Consider the following 15,964-nt stretch of genomic DNA (forward strand, 5'->3'; position numbering starts at 1 on the left):
AAGAGACAATTAATATTCTGTAACCTCTTGTATTATGCAGCTGGGTGGTGATATTTCAAATTATAGTGACCTCATAATACATAACTAGTGCCATATGTGCAACATATGTGCAGCGGAGAAAAAGACAGCTTGCTCTGTGAATAACATTGCCAGAAGATTAATATAAAACTGAACACTCAAAATGAGCGCATAAGACTAGTTATTGAGAAATACATGTACACTCTAGAAATAACATGAGAGCCGTGTAGTTCCACCAACAACTTTGACTAGTGAAAACATTGCTGAGTATGGCTTGCATAGCCACTAATGCACTACAAAGGCAAGAGCCTAAGATAAGGTGACTGAATAAAAATAATATAAAAAACTAAAAAGATTTTGATAAAATTGAGCTGACACTGGCTGTATGTAGTAACATACAATTTAATGCAAAAGCTATGTCATGGATGAGAGAAAGCGAAATACTACTTAAAATAAGAAAGGAGTGCTAAGTTGTGTCCTTGGCCTCTGTCGGTGTAAGATTTGGCTGACTATGCAAGTACCACTCATCCATGTCTGTTGAATCTAAAAAAAATTTATGTAAAACAATATAAATCAAATGAAATGTTTAGGCGGCTGTAAATAAATCATGAATATTACAACTTGACCGGTTTTGTGTGATGCACGTCAATAACAATGACATTCGCCAAACTTATGTTTACAATACATGTTATATTAAAAACAAAACACATCTTTTCAAACTTGACTTGTCCTTTCATCATTTTATAGCCTGTCTACAATTTTTTTAGTGTCTACACTTGTATCTTTTCTCCACTTGCCGGTATTTCTGTCATTAGGCATGACACTTGGTTAAACTAACACTACATTTAATTCTAACTTTTGTTTTTAACCGAAACCCTTGAACAAGAATAGGAGATGTGTGCTGACCGGCCAAGCTGTCAATGATTGTCTGACATGCTCAGCCAGTCAAAAAGCAATTGTGCAGCGAAGATATTTTAGTGACTCTCTGACTGATTATCAGCAAAATACAATGAGATTTTTTATCGTAGCACTCCACCTTTAAAATGAATTAAGAAACCCCCGTTTGTAACCTATATATCTGTTACATAGCAAAAACAGCCAAGGATTGGGGAAAAGACATGGCAGGTAAGTAACTCCTATACCATGACTAGCGCTACTACAGCTATACTCACAGCTTTATCTAGCAGTCGTTTCAATTTATTCGTGCTGATCTTCATCACAAGCCTTTCTTGGAGTTGAGAGCAACACAAAGTACTGTTACTACAACTGTATTTCCTGACCAGCTGCAGCCATACCGAGTGTAGCATGACCACATCACGAGCTTTGACATTTGTCATACAATACGCTGAGCATCGATAACAATCAAACAACTCACCGCTATGAACTGAGTTTCTAACTGGTATCGTTGCTTCTATGTTATCGTTCAGTTCATTCCTGTGTCGTTGCACACGCTAGAAAGCAAAAACATGAATTTGCATTTGCTTGTTATATTGCACAATGAAATAATCAAGATAGAAAAACTGTTAAAAACAACAGGACAGTGGGTAAATAGGACCAGCAACACTATTTTTACTTACAGCTCTGAGTGTGATTACTGCCCACAGGCTTTAATATTGGTAATTGATTACAAGATGTCGCCTGGAACACTTAGGAGTTGTTTTATCATTCACGCTTAAGTAAGTTTTCTGGACTTACCAGCATGGTATAAGATTTGAAAAGAAGAGGTAATTTCTTGAAACAAAACAGCAAGTTCATGCACTAAAAGCTTAAGTGAGGGCAATTCCAACAGAGATACGTTAATTATAATTGACCATATTTAGTGGAAAACGGCAGCTAATACGGGCCCAATTTAAGGATAATTTATAATCAATATCAAAGTTAAAGCTCTAATCGCCTGTGATTATTTTTGTCACACTTTTCTATGGTTCTTCTTTATGTTACTAGTTTGGTGATAGAACAGTGCTATTACAGCTAGGGTACTAGTACTGCCATCTTTATCACCATGGCTTAGCCATCTAATAGCGCAACTACCTGTTCTCAAACTAGCAAATATCTTAAGATCTTTCTTCTGAACATTCAAGGAAATTACTTAAAAATGAGCTTTTGATTCAAGAGCTCTTCAAACAAAGGCAAAACATGGGTAAGTGAGAGATATCCACATATTTTTTAACCTTGCTTGAAGCCTCCTTAAAGTGGATAAGAAAAGGATCGGCAAATACCAATGCTGCAGTCGAAGTTATAGGGTGTGTTGGTTAACAGTTTTCAGGATAGATAGAACTGCTAAACTTTTGTTTGCTTCCTAGAAGATGAACTGTGGTGCCATATGTACACAAGATACATACATGAAAGATTATGACCTTTAGTTGAACAATTACAAGTAGTTTTCTGTTATCTTGCACTTATTAAGTAGCTTCACTCATGTTTGTTTATTTTTCTGTAAGAAACAAAAGAGAAACATACTTCATATTAAAGGGGAGACAAGACAACAAACTCGACATTAATATAACGTGTAGAACTTACATTGTTTGAACTCAAATCAGAGATGGCACTAAGAATCTGCCTCTGAGAGTCCGTGTGGGTGATTCCAAGCTCACACAAGTCGTTCTCATCGAGCATAAGAAATGCTTCCATATCCACCTCCTCCTTCTCAAATATAGACTGATATTTCTCCAAGGAGAGATTTTTCAGCACGCTACCTGTATTATAGATAGCTGTAAACTTACTACCTAGGTTATAGATAGCTGTAAACTTACTACCTGTGTTATGGATAGCTGTAAACTTACTACCTGTGTTATAGATAGCTGTAAACTTACTACCTGTGTTATGGATAGTTGTAAACTTACTCCCTGTGTTATAGATAGCTATAAACTTACTACACATAGTGCAGATACCTGTAAGCGTATCATCTATGTACAAGAATACCAGCTAAATATATAAGTGTTGCACACAGGTACACCGGCTCCAAATGACTATGAGCTTTCTGCGCACGGGTTTACTAGCTCCATATTATTTTGCTGTATACAAGTGCACAAAGACATAATATTTCTTTACAGCTATATACATGTAGGTTAGTGATATATTTGAAACAGCCGTACGCTGTAATGAATGCTTATCCTGTTGACTTCAATCAATAACAAGCGACCAGAAGTAACGCTAGAACTAAACTTTACCGAGATCATTAGAGTCTGTTTCCTCTGATTGTTCACCCTCTAACTCGAGGATTACTCCTTGACTGGATGAGGATGAAGAGAGCATTTCAGAGTTGCCCATACTTGTGCCCGAGTCATAAAGCGTTGCCTACAAGTAAAGCAAATTATTTAGCAAAGTAGCATAGATTAGGGGGAGAAGGAGTTGGTTAGTGAGACTGTGTTAGTCGCAGTCAAATGAATCAGATGCAAAAGTCGCTTGCTTCCGAGGAAGAGTATAGGGTTCACGGACATTTCTTACATTTCTTATGTGGATACAAATGTAACTGCCAATTCTTCTGTTTGTTTGTTTTTAGTAATGTAATTCGATGCAAATTGAACATTTATTCTAACAAAATTATATCCAGTATTGTATAATTTGTAAAAACGACTTGTCATAGTATTGTGATGACAATTATTATTAATGGCCTAAAAATTAAAATATGGCTCAATCAAAATGTTATATGAGAAGCAAAAGGTGAAGCATCAGTTAAAATTCACTTTATTACAACTAACTATGCTATACCAGACTTTACTTAGTGTCACCCTAAGGGTGCTCATGCGAACATCAAGTCTGATAACTTCACCCTAAGGGTGCTCATGCGAACATCAAGTCTGATAACTTCACCCTAAGGGTGCTCCTGCGAACATCAAGTCTGATAACTTCACCCTAAGGGTGCTCCTGCGAACATCAAGTCTGATAACTTCACCCTAAGGGTGCTCATGCGAACATCAAGTCTGATAACTTCACCCTAAGGGTGCTCATGCGAACATCAAGTCTGATAACTTCACCCTAAGGGTGCTCATGCGAACATCAAGTCTGATAACTTCACCCTAAGAGTGCTCATGCAAACATCAAGTCTGATAACACAAGAGATGAAAAAAACTAGTTGCAATAGCAGATTCTTACAGATGAAAAACATGAACAATGTTATGATGCGCCTATCTGCGGCCTATTACCAGCTTGCTATCACTGTAAAGCCCAATTTAAACAGACATCACTGACAAATGCAAGAATGGCGACTTATCAATACACCAACACCTGAAACTTTTCAAAATTTGAAAGAGATGAATGATGCATGAAGGCGATTCTAACAGAAAGGTAATTCAATATGACATAGTCTAAGCAACGTTTATTAAATTGTATGTGAATAATAAAAATATGTTAGATTGTGTCCATCATTTAAACCAACAACTACATATCAATGTATCAGAAGACAGCAGACTAGGCAAAGGAAGAGGCTGATAGCAAGTTGGAGTTAAACGATTTAAAAGGGGTCCCGCTACTCCTAACATGACAGAAGACCATATGACATGTAGACCATATAACATGACAGAAGACCATATGACATGTAGACCATATAACATGACAGAAGACCATATGACATGTAGACCATATAACATGACAGAAGACCATATGACATGTATAGCACAGATAACAAGATAGAAGGCCATATTACATGTAGAGACCCACGACCAACTATAACCACTTATGAAAATTCACTAATAAATGGCTATCTCCACCAAAACCACTGCAGGTACAACTCTCACAGAATTACATGTATGCTGTGTGATGAAAGCTACGACTACACTCACCGCAGACTTGAGCCGGCCATTGGTAGTAAGGTTTGGAGAGGTACTACTGCGTGATTTGCCGGAAAGCCTACTCCTTTTGTGGGCAGAGTTGATGGAGCTGGACGGAGAAAAACCAGTTGGCGAAAGACGAGGCTGTGACGGGTACTTATGAGCTGAGTTGTTAAATAGAAAGCTTGGAGTTTTGTTCTGCCGAGAATCAAAGTCATATGGTCTGCCTGTCATACATCATGAAAAAAATATTACAGATATGTGTGAATTTAATAGTTTTTTAATAGTAATTTTATAAGTTTAAAATTTAACAAGCAGTACCAAAATACATTTGGCCAATGTGCATCTCATGGCAAGCCATAAACTACTAGTGAGAAATGTAAAACTACTAGTGAGACATGGGCAACTACTAGTGAGACATGGGCAACTACTAGTGAGACATGGGCAACTAGTAGTGAGACATGGGCAACTAGTAGTGAGACATAGGAAACTACTAATGAGACATGGGACACTACTAGTGAGACATAGGACCCTACTAGTGAGACGCGGGACACTACTAGTGAGACACGGGACACTACTAGTGAGACACGGGAAACTACTAGTGAGACATGGAAGACTACCGGTGAGACATGGGAAACTACTAGTGAAGCAGGGAGACTACAGTCATGGTCACTACGATCAAACTATACATGCAAACTATGGTCACAGAAGACATACATGTTTTTTCAACCTATTGATGACCAAGGGACACTCAATACCACAATTCAAGGATAAAGAACTTCACTAAATTTGAATACATACGATTAAATCTCTCAACATTGTTGGGAGTGAGAGTGCTAGAAGTAGCACTGCTGCCACTAGTAGGAGCCGAGTACATTGCACTGATGCTGCTCGCGCCTCCACTCGAATTGGGACTCGGGCTACCAAAGCTGAACCTGTTCTCTGAGCTTGGACTGACAGGTCCATCTCGACCACCACGAACACTCATCGGTCTTATCATAGGGTGCTTGTTGTTCTGCGTAAATGTAAGGAGAATGACATCATTTCTCTGATGAAGTTTCATTAACAAACAAGTAGTTATAGCACATGCTGGATAAACTGAGGATAGAGATAATATGATCCCCTGGTTCAACTCGTCATTAGATTTTATGAGTTCAGCAACTTGATTGACTTACCACTGTAAGATCGAGCGTCGACTGAGATTTTTGCTGGGTTGGCAAACCCCATGTTTCATAGCTGGGTTGAGGAAGAAAAGGTGGAATCACAGGCTTCAGTGTTTCACCTCCAACAGCTCCACCCCCTCCTAGCCCGAGAGGCATTGTAACTGTTGAGTGGGGTGTTACGCTATTCTGCGATGTATGAACAACACATCTTACAATTTTGAGCCATAAAGGAAAACCAAAGCTGATAATTCCAACTGATCAGAAATAAAGCATCTTGCAGGGTATGCAGTGTGGTAATTAGGAGAAATCGATTATATTTATAATTAAACCCAAACTCACTACTCAGTAATAGCTCAATAATAGCATCACTTGGTGATAGACTAAAATGCAAAGGCTAGTTATTTTTCCATCGGCATACAGGAGGAGATAATAAACAATGCTGAATGCAAACGTGATGATATAGTTAACGGAACCGGCTACTAACAAGCTAGCAGGCTAAACTTGAAATATTTTACTAAAGCCACAATAAACCCAAAGTGATTCAACTGCTAACAATTTTGGTAAAGTTTTTAAGAACCAATTTGTAAGAGTAGATAACCCCATAGCAGAACTCTCTTGCAATAATGTGTAGTTAGTTACTAAGGGAATGACATGATTCTCATAAGTAATAATACTGTGTAATTATTACTGTTCATTGAAATGTTAATACTGTGGAAAAATACTCAAGTAGGTTAACAACTTTATTGTAAAATTACCAAATGATAAAGTGAAGCACTCTTCTTCTTATCCATGAACGTGAGTGCCCCGCGATGGTGAGACAAATCGGCCAGGTCTCCAGCCGGTAAATTCATTGTTGATGTGCTGTTCATTCTGGTCATTTTCATTTTAGCTTTCTGTAAAAAATCACTGAAGAATACTACTAGAAAATGTCTGATATACATACAACTACTAACACAGTCAGAGACCTGATATACATACAACTACTAACACAGTCAGAGCTGATATACATACAACTACTAACACAGTCAGAGACCTGATATACAACTACTAACACAGTCATAAAGCTGATATACATTCAGGCACTAACTCTGTCATAAAACCGACTGCTATGTATAGCGCCGATAAACATCACGTAATTAAACTTACCGTAGAATCATTGGTTTTACTTCCTTTCATTTGAAATGTCTTTGTAAGGTTTTTAAGATGAGAGGAAAATCTATTCCACCATTTTTTTCCACCACCATCCAGTCTAAAATACACAAGTAAATTGTACTTGGAACATATAAAACTACTGGCAAAAACAAACTGGCAGCAATAATTTAAGACTAAGTATGTATTACATAGACTCAGCCATTAGTAGATCAGTATATTAAGTATAGACATACGCAAACTCGGCGTTAATCTTTGCATCAGACAGCTTCTTGAGTGTGTCCCCCTTTTTGCTGGGCTTGTGAGTCATACCCTTGGCAGCAAGGAGCCGAAGGAGGTCAGTGTCGACATCGTCTGAAAGGAGTGTGTCAGTGTAAGGCAGGTGCAGCCACTTTTATCCATTAACATCTAACAGGCTATATAGACCCGCTTACAGCTACCCCTACTGCTTACTATCTGTAGTCTGCCATCACTTACAACCACAACATACTGAGGTAGATAACATTAACATGAATCTGCCACAAGTTCAAAAAACTTTGTGCAGCTCTGTTTAAAACAATAGCTACAAGAGGCCGCATGATTTATTTGGTTAGACTATTGCCCAGAATTAAAAGCACTCGCACTCAACAAAGTATGTAGATGCAGACAGGCAAATAGATGATAGATTTCTCAATAAGGTTCAGTTAGGCGAAAAAAGCAGCTTTTTTTTACATATAAACACGCCGTACTAATCAGAGATTAGACTATGCAATTGAATTTAATTTAAAAAGATGTAGAAATAGCCAATTCTTATTTATCAAAAAATGAGTGCCAAATGAAACTACTAATCGAAAAAAAAAGTGGGGCCTGGCAATCAAGACATACCAATGAATGAAGCCATGTCAAATGCAGTGATTCCATTCTTAGCTGAAAGCGTGACATCTGCACCACTTGCTATTAGAAACTTAGCCACTTGCTTCTTCCTGTCAATTTACAAAAGGAAAGGTGTTGGTGATGACCCGGTCTTTATTTTAATGGCCAGCAAATACGAGGTGTGGAAAAGATACACAGAAACGTATAAGTACTGGACTGGTTCTCACTCCTTGGATATAAGAGCACAAGAAGGACATGATTGCATATAAGAGCACAAGAAGGGAGACATGATTGCATATAAGAGCACAAGAAGGGAAACATGATTGCATATAAGAGTACAAGAAGGGAAACATGATTGCATATAAGAGCACAAGAAGGGAAACATGATTGCATATAAGAGCACAAGAAGGGAAACATGATTGCATATAAGAGCACAAAAAGGGAAACATGATTGCATATAAGAGCACAAGAAGGGAGACATGATTGCATATAAGAGCACAAAAAAGGAAACATGATTGCATATAAGAGCACAAAAAAGGAAACATGATTGCATATATGAGCACAAAAAGGGAAACATGATTGCATATAAGAATACAAGAAGGGAGACATGATTGCATATAAGAGCACAAGAAGGGAGACATGATTGCATATAAGAGCACAAAAAGGGAAACATGATACTCACCCATGAAAAATGGCTTGCATCAATGCTGTCCAACTACTGATCTTGTCCTGTTTATTAATGTCACACCCGTTCTCAACCAGCAGCATGGCGATATCTATCCTACCAGCCATCGAGGCGTACATGAGAGGAGTAGCCCCATCTCCTGGCAGACAGAAGTCCTTCTGAGCATTGTCTGTCAGCAGTATCTCTTTCACTCTAGCTATGTCTCCTAAAAGTTGTATATAATTACAGCGTATAATATTAGTGGAACAACCCCTTCGAAACAGTAGAATAATCTTTTTGAATTATCAGTGAAATATGCAGATGTAAAGTGACAGGTAGACATAAGGTTACAGGTAGGCATAAGGTGAAATGCAGATGTAAAGTGACAGGTAGACATAAGGGAACAGGTAGATATAAGGTGAAATGTAGATGTAAAGTGACAAGTAGATATAAGGTGAAATGTAGATATAAAGTGACAGGTAGACACAAAGTGACAGGTAGATGTAAGGTGACAAGTAGATGTAAGATGATATGTAGACATAAGGTGACACATAAATGTAAGGTCCTCTCACAAGTTTAACACTATCTACAAATATACTATCGCTAGGAGACATCTATTATAACCTCTCGTACCTCCAGTTTAAATTCAACATGGTGTGACCAGACAATCCAATTTTACGAAATGCTTTCCTTTTTTTGGGCAGACACAAATGAAAGAAAACAACAGCCTTTTGTAAAATAACTCGGAGCAACTCCAAGTTGTTTTACAAAAGGGACTGATTATAAACCACAAGCATTACCCGGAGACTTAGTGATTTACCTACTCTATCGTATACCTACACCTCTGATGAACTTGCGGTAAATGAACTCAGCCGGCGCAACTTCTCACTGTAGTAGGTATGAAAATGAGTTAGCTTTATAACATTTTGGTATTGGAACTATTTACAAAAACTTCAACCCTTTGGGTTTCCACATCTCCTATATTACATTAATAAAACCACTTTCAGAGTTTGTTGAGTTTGTCAAGAACAACATAATTAAGTAATAACTTAGGTTGAATAACCAGCAAGTAGGAATAAAACAGAGCTGCACATTTATTAAGGTTTCAGTCTAAGTAAAGCCGAGTTAAATCTAAACTTGCTACTACAAACATGCTATATTTGATAAATGGCTGCTCAACTCGACAGTGGAGTGTACAGAAATGTGTAAAGTACATTCAACGAACAGTTTTTTGAGGATTAACAACAATGAGTCGCTAGGCGCTTTGAATATGACATAATAGATTTTTTCTGTGAACATCCGAAGAGATTATTGGACCAGTTAGAGCAATGTGAAGACAACTACAAATGCTACTAAACAGCAGTTAGACTGCCACCCACGGTTGGAGGCAATGCGTTTAAAAGAATTCTTATACAAAATAGGTGGTTAATAAGACTGATTACTGACCGGTTTTGGTCGCCTCAACAATGTCCATACGGAAGTCTTCCTCTTCAACTGTAACGAGAGACCAACACAATGAGATGCAGATTGAGACAGTGAAGAAAGGCCTGTGCAAGCTTTCTAATTACCATAAACATCAATCATCATCACTTTCTTGCCGCACTTTTGTGCATTCTGATGAGCAACCTTGCTATCCTTACATGTGCTGCTCTCTATCAGCTCTTGCTAGAGATTAGTAGTTTTACTAGCAACAATCGTATCTTCAAGACTGACCTATAGAGAGCTTGTTTGAAGTCTTTCTGTCTAAGAAACCAACAACCTCTCGCTTGCCTCTATCCTGCGCAAGCTGGAGAGCGGTTTTGTCATTTACATCAGTTAGGTTGGGGTCACAGCCCCGCTCCATTAAATTCTGGGCAGTGGTCATGTGGCCATTAATAGCTGCGCACATGAGCGGCGTCATAAAGGTCGACTGTACCCTCTGGTTAATGTCCCAGCCTGGATATAAAAGATGACATTAAGATCCTAACACGCATGTTGCTCCACGTGAGGCAGTATAGGGAGATCTGTTACATAAGCCTACTGCTATGCATGAGCTGGTGGGAGTGTACCAGAAGGAGAGCGTAAGAGGAGATTAATAATTAAGAGCAGTAACAAGTAAACACGTGTTTTAGCATGCCGTAGGATTTGGATAGAGAATGTTGAGAAAAGTCATTAATGAAGTCTTTGATAGATAATTAAAAAAGTAATTTGGTTGCGTGCAAAGAGAATCACATATAACTGTCAGCAAAATATCTACACAAATTTAGATAAAACGCAAAATAAGAAACATTTTTTGCTGAACTAAATCTGTTAAAATTCACAATATCAAACTCTATAGCAGCTATCGGTTAAGCAGACGAGAGGGATAATAGTAGCGGGTTGCCGCTCACCTCTGTCTGATATTAGTCGCAAGGCAGCGTCATGGCCAAGCAAAGCTGCCACAGACATTGCTGATAGCTCACACGGGGCTGCAATCGTATCAAAGTCTATCTGACGGTCAAGGAGGTATCCAACAGTCTTAGCATGACCTCCTTTGACGGCGTAGGTCAAAGCATTGCCTCCCATGCAAGTTTTTTTGTTAATCTCAGCACCATTTTGAAGGAGAAGGGCAACAACCGCTGCAACAAACAAAGGATTATGTGAATGAGCGTGACTAAGTACATATCAATATGGGAGTGAGCGACTATTAAGCACTGTATCACATGATGGATTAACATTTGTGTGTCATGAAATGCGACGACCACCCTTGTGTTTACAGGCCTCTAGATGGAGACATAAGAAAAGCAAGGGGCACCTGTATGGCCATGTCGTGCAGCGTGTAGCAGTGGAGTCCAGTCATATATATTGCACTTGTCCAGTGCTGCACCCCTCATTATTAGCAGTCTGACGAGCTCATCGTGTCCATTGGCTGCTGCCATTTGCAGACCAGTGAATCCTTGATCATCGCTAGCGTCCACCTAAGAGCATATCACAATCAACCGAACAGCATATAACAATATCTCATACCAAAAACAGATTAACCGCTTCCATAGCTACTATGACTAGGCTTTCCGAGTCATTGGACTGCTCTAGGGGATCTTACGAAAGCAAATGGACTAATATTGGACAAATATACAAATTTACAAATACAGCTTCCCTTTCTGCTAAAACACTGTATTTAACTATAGAAAATTTTACAGCTCCAAAACCATCTTTCAACTCTATAGTGAGGTTTGCTTTGTTTCATCTTCTCAAATCTGCCAAAGTCTTCCCAATAAACTTCATTCAACACTAAAAACATTAGTTCATCTCAAATACGGAAGACAAAGAATTATCAGCAGTATGAACCCATTAAAAATACCTGAACAATGCCTGAATCAAAAGCATTGTGCACCCAATCCATGTCTCCATTCTCACAGGCTCTAAGGTACTTTCTCAGATCTGCTGAAGAACACAAGCCTTGCTCCATCTCATTCCTTACGCAGCCACATTTGCATTCCTAGGATAACAATTAATATTCTTTGACAACAAATAAGTCCTTTAGCCATAATTGTAATACTGCTTGTAGTCTAAACTCAAAGTGCTAATATGCGACTCCTCGTGCTCATTAATTAAAGGCCATATCCCTGATACAACCAGCTGTGGAAGAGTCACCAGAGATTAACACTAGTTGGTAATGCAACGATGTAGTTTGATATTAGCATAGCCAGCGACTGTATGAGTGAGCTTTAATGGAAGCAGACTGAACACTGACTTACCTATATGATGTTCTAGAGACCGACACAATGACATCATAAAGACTCCTACAAAAACATTATCATAAAGTCTATAGTCTAAAACCAAAATATGAATAAATGCCTGCATAAACTGAAAACTAATGGAATACAGTAACTAGCGCAGTGTTGTTAATACAGGCACCACTGGCCGACGCTTGCCATGGCGATGTACACCTGATTCTGATGAAGTGCTAAATAATAGCACTAGTCAGGTAAATTGACCCCGAGTATAGTCACAATAACTAGGCTGTGCAGGTTGCATCCGTGTTCATCAGATTTCTATTGTTTTTGAAAGCCACAACCAGCAGCTACCAATAAATTATGTAAATCAATAAAAATTATCTTTTGTACGGAGATTGTCTTACATTCATATTGACCCCTTTTTATCTAGTTATCACAAAACAGCGGACCGCTACAAAATATGTAAATAAGTGCTATCAAACAGACCATGTGTATAGTAAAGGTAACGGAGTTCATTTGAACATTGCTAGAAATATGTTTGGCTATTACCAGAGACATTTAATAGCAGTACCGTAGTAAATTAATGAGATAGACTATCATATTTTGTGCATTTGCAATAAAGGAGCTGACAGGCTTAGCAATCTATTGTTACACACTTTGAAATTTGAGCTGCCGCTGAAGATATTGCATATGCTCAAGCATACATTATATGCTAGTTTATATGTATAATTTTTTCCATTATTGTCATACATAATGTCAGCAGGCCTGAAATCACTCACAATTAATATTGATTTACAGGCGCCAAACCATATGGCTGTTTTCTATTCACTAAAGGATACAACTGATACTTTGATATTTTCCAACTTGAATGTTCCAAAAATATTGTACTAGAAACTGAGTGCAAAGTTAAAAAAAGTCTTCCATTGTTCTGAAAAAAATAAGAGAAAAAGGTTTAGTCACCATTATTGCAAGACAGAATAAACTATTAAATGTCAGCTTGACCTTTATTTTAACAGATTTTGTAGTGATAACTTCAATTTTATGCGCAAAACTACATGACCAATTCAAAGAAAAAAGTAACCAACTGTTTTGTAAGATGGAAAGCCATTCATCTTAAAGCTTTGATTGTGCAGTGTATAACTAACAATCTACGCAGTATTTCAAAAGTTGGTTAAGCTCACTTGTAAATTTTGCCGACTCATTTTCAGTTTTTTCAGGAATTATTTGTTGATTTTGTGACGCCTTCATATGACCAGAATGCAAAGCCCTCATCGAAGTCACAAGACCACAAAGTACAGATAATTAAGCCTACTTATTTTACCAGAGCATGATCAACGATATGACTCATACCCTTTTTGTAGATATAGTAATTTCTAAAATCAGAGTAAGCCTATTAGCAAAAACAGCATCAACACAATTATTAACACTACAAAATCTGCAATTGTTATAAACCAGGACTAGCAAGGTGGAAGACCTGCTTGTAAAGTTCCAGGATTTAACATACAAAATGTAACTTGTCAATTTTCATTTTGCTTATGTTTTTCTAGCTTAATGTTTCAATACTTTTCACTTACAAAATGGATTTTTAAAACCTAACGCAGGTGTCAGTTACTCAGTAAGTTGTAATCGATCATGAAAATGGCTTTTCATATTTTCACACCAACTCACAACTTAGAACTTCCTTCTCTTAAATCAATTAAAACTGCTTTTACTATTAATTATTAATGTACACTTTCATACTTTGTATACAACTGTACATAGCAAATTAAAAAAATGACAACTGGTAACGAAACAGGTTGACTAAAAATTATGAAAAAAAAATTTGTCAACGTGTTACGTCGTTTGGTTCTTGTTACTCACTAATAAACCCAAAGGTGACTGATCCTGTTGACAAAACACGAATAGAACAGGACCAAGTTTTTCTCGATTCAGTCATTAATAAAATTGGTGTGGAGTGTGAAGAACTGAGATCAAGGGGTTAAAACAACAGCGCCTTCTTAAATACTCGTGTATCAAACTAAAATTAGGCAAACCTTGAAAGTCTAGCCAAAATATTAGAGTTGTAAAAGGATGCAATCTTACCCAGTTTCGAGGGTCGACTTCAGAAATTAAAATATTTCAGACCATTACCACCGCAAAAGTTTCTATAGAAAACAATAAAACAATGCCTAATCCGTAACAATTACTGTAGAAATGGACTGTAGATGAGATATATAGTTGCAAATAGACGAGTGGTATCCGATACATCCCATTTCATATTTGCTAAAAAATGCTAGGTAACTTGGCTACATAAACATTGATATCTCGCAATGGATTAGAATAGAAGTAACGACTCCACTTATTCAACGTTGAAGTGCGAGGAGATAACTCCTTCCATAGCTGATGAATTTCCGTTAAGGCTTGTCATGCAGACTGGTATCCCAGGGTTGATTCTCTGAAAGAAACACCTACCTGGCTAGGCCCAAACGTGGATATCGTACCCCAAATCACCTGGTTGGTCAATTTGAAAAACACCTCTTAAACACTGGGCATTCCCTAAAGGGCACCCAGGTTCCACGCCCCGTCAAACATCCAATATGATTCAGAAATTATAAAAATAATTTTCACAAGGCCTCTAGCATATGTATCCTCTATGTATCTAGGAAAACACTTAGTCAGGTCAATCAATGAAATTGTTCAGCAAAACTAAAGTAGCAAATTCACTGAGTGCCCCATGGTCTGAAAATCCCCCTAAAACGTGATTTTGGGCCGAGCCTAATGGGCCTTTGGGGGGGGGGGGGACAAGTACCAACCCTAGAACGGGTATAGAATTTCTTTTCTTGATCAAGAGGCAGCAATTGTTACTAGAACAAAAGTTTTAAAACGCTAAACGGGAGAGCTTAATCCTAAATTCACAACGCTATGTTAATCAAAAATGACTAGTGAAACACTATCATAAAAAACTCAAAACAAAGGCTTCCAAAAGTATATTTAAATTGTTTTCAGAAGTTGTCAGCAATGGTTTACCAAAGCCTACAAATAAAACTGTATTTATTATGTTGTCAAATATGTGTACAACATTCAAAACACTATCGTTGTTGTAGAAGATATTGGACGAAGTATGTAAATTAACGCTTTTCTAAAGATTTTAAATAGTATACAGTATATATATAATAGTATACAGTATATATATAATAGTATACAGTATATATATAATAGTATACAGTATATATATAATAGTATACGGTATATATATATAATAGTATACAGCATCTATATATAATAGTAAACAGTATATATATATAATAGTATACAGTATATATATAATAGTATACAGTATATATATATGATAGTATACAGTATATATATATAATAGTATACAGTATATATAAATAATAGTATACAGTATATATATATATATAATAATATACAGTATATATATATAATAGTATACAGTATATATATATAATAGTATACAGCATCTATATATAATAGTAAACAGTATATATATATATATATATATAATAGTATGCAGTATATATATAATAGTATACAGTATATATATATGATAGTATACAGTATATATATATAATAGTATACAGTATATATAAATAATAGTATACAGTATATATATATATATAATAATATACAGTATATATATATATATATATAATA

At 37.0% G+C, this 15,964-nt stretch overlaps 1 protein-coding gene across 1 annotated transcript; it reads right to left on the reverse strand.

Annotated features, from left to right (window-relative positions):
* Positions 1 to 15: 15 nt before the first annotated feature.
* Positions 16 to 14,491, reverse strand: LOC137391885 (ankyrin repeat and SAM domain-containing protein 6-like). Its single transcript, XM_068078433.1, has 19 exons — positions 14,393 to 14,491; positions 12,332 to 12,376; positions 11,935 to 12,072; positions 11,389 to 11,551; positions 10,985 to 11,212; positions 10,329 to 10,550; positions 10,062 to 10,109; positions 8,634 to 8,841; positions 7,964 to 8,061; positions 7,336 to 7,453; positions 7,097 to 7,199; positions 6,706 to 6,843; positions 5,963 to 6,136; positions 5,589 to 5,802; positions 4,800 to 5,014; positions 3,189 to 3,315; positions 2,539 to 2,714; positions 1,394 to 1,469; positions 16 to 561 (listed from the first exon to the last, which is right to left on the reverse strand). The coding sequence occupies exons 3-19, from the start codon at positions 12,040 to 12,042 to the stop codon at positions 485 to 487; spliced, it is 2,493 nt and encodes an 830-aa protein (XP_067934534.1). The 5' UTR covers positions 12,043 to 12,072; positions 12,332 to 12,376; positions 14,393 to 14,491; the 3' UTR covers positions 16 to 484.
* Between the last annotated feature and the right edge of the window lie 1,473 nt (positions 14,492 to 15,964).

Source organism: Watersipora subatra, chromosome 3 (genome assembly GCF_963576615.1).
Source record: "Watersipora subatra chromosome 3, tzWatSuba1.1, whole genome shotgun sequence".
NCBI lineage: Eukaryota > Metazoa > Bryozoa > Gymnolaemata > Cheilostomatida > Watersiporidae > Watersipora > Watersipora subatra.

Coding starts and splice junctions, on each gene's coding strand:
- LOC137391885 (XM_068078433.1), bottom strand. CDS start 12,042: ATGGAGCAAGGCTTGTGTTCTTCAGCAGATCTGAGAAAGTACCTTAGA. Junction 6,844..7,096: donor GTAAAACCAATGATTCTACG/GTAAGTTTAATT, acceptor GATTTTTTACAG/AAAGCTAAAATGAAAATGAC. Junction 6,137..6,705: donor GTGCTTCACTTTATCATTTG/GTAATTTTACAA, acceptor CATACATCGCAG/AATAGCGTAACACCCCACTC.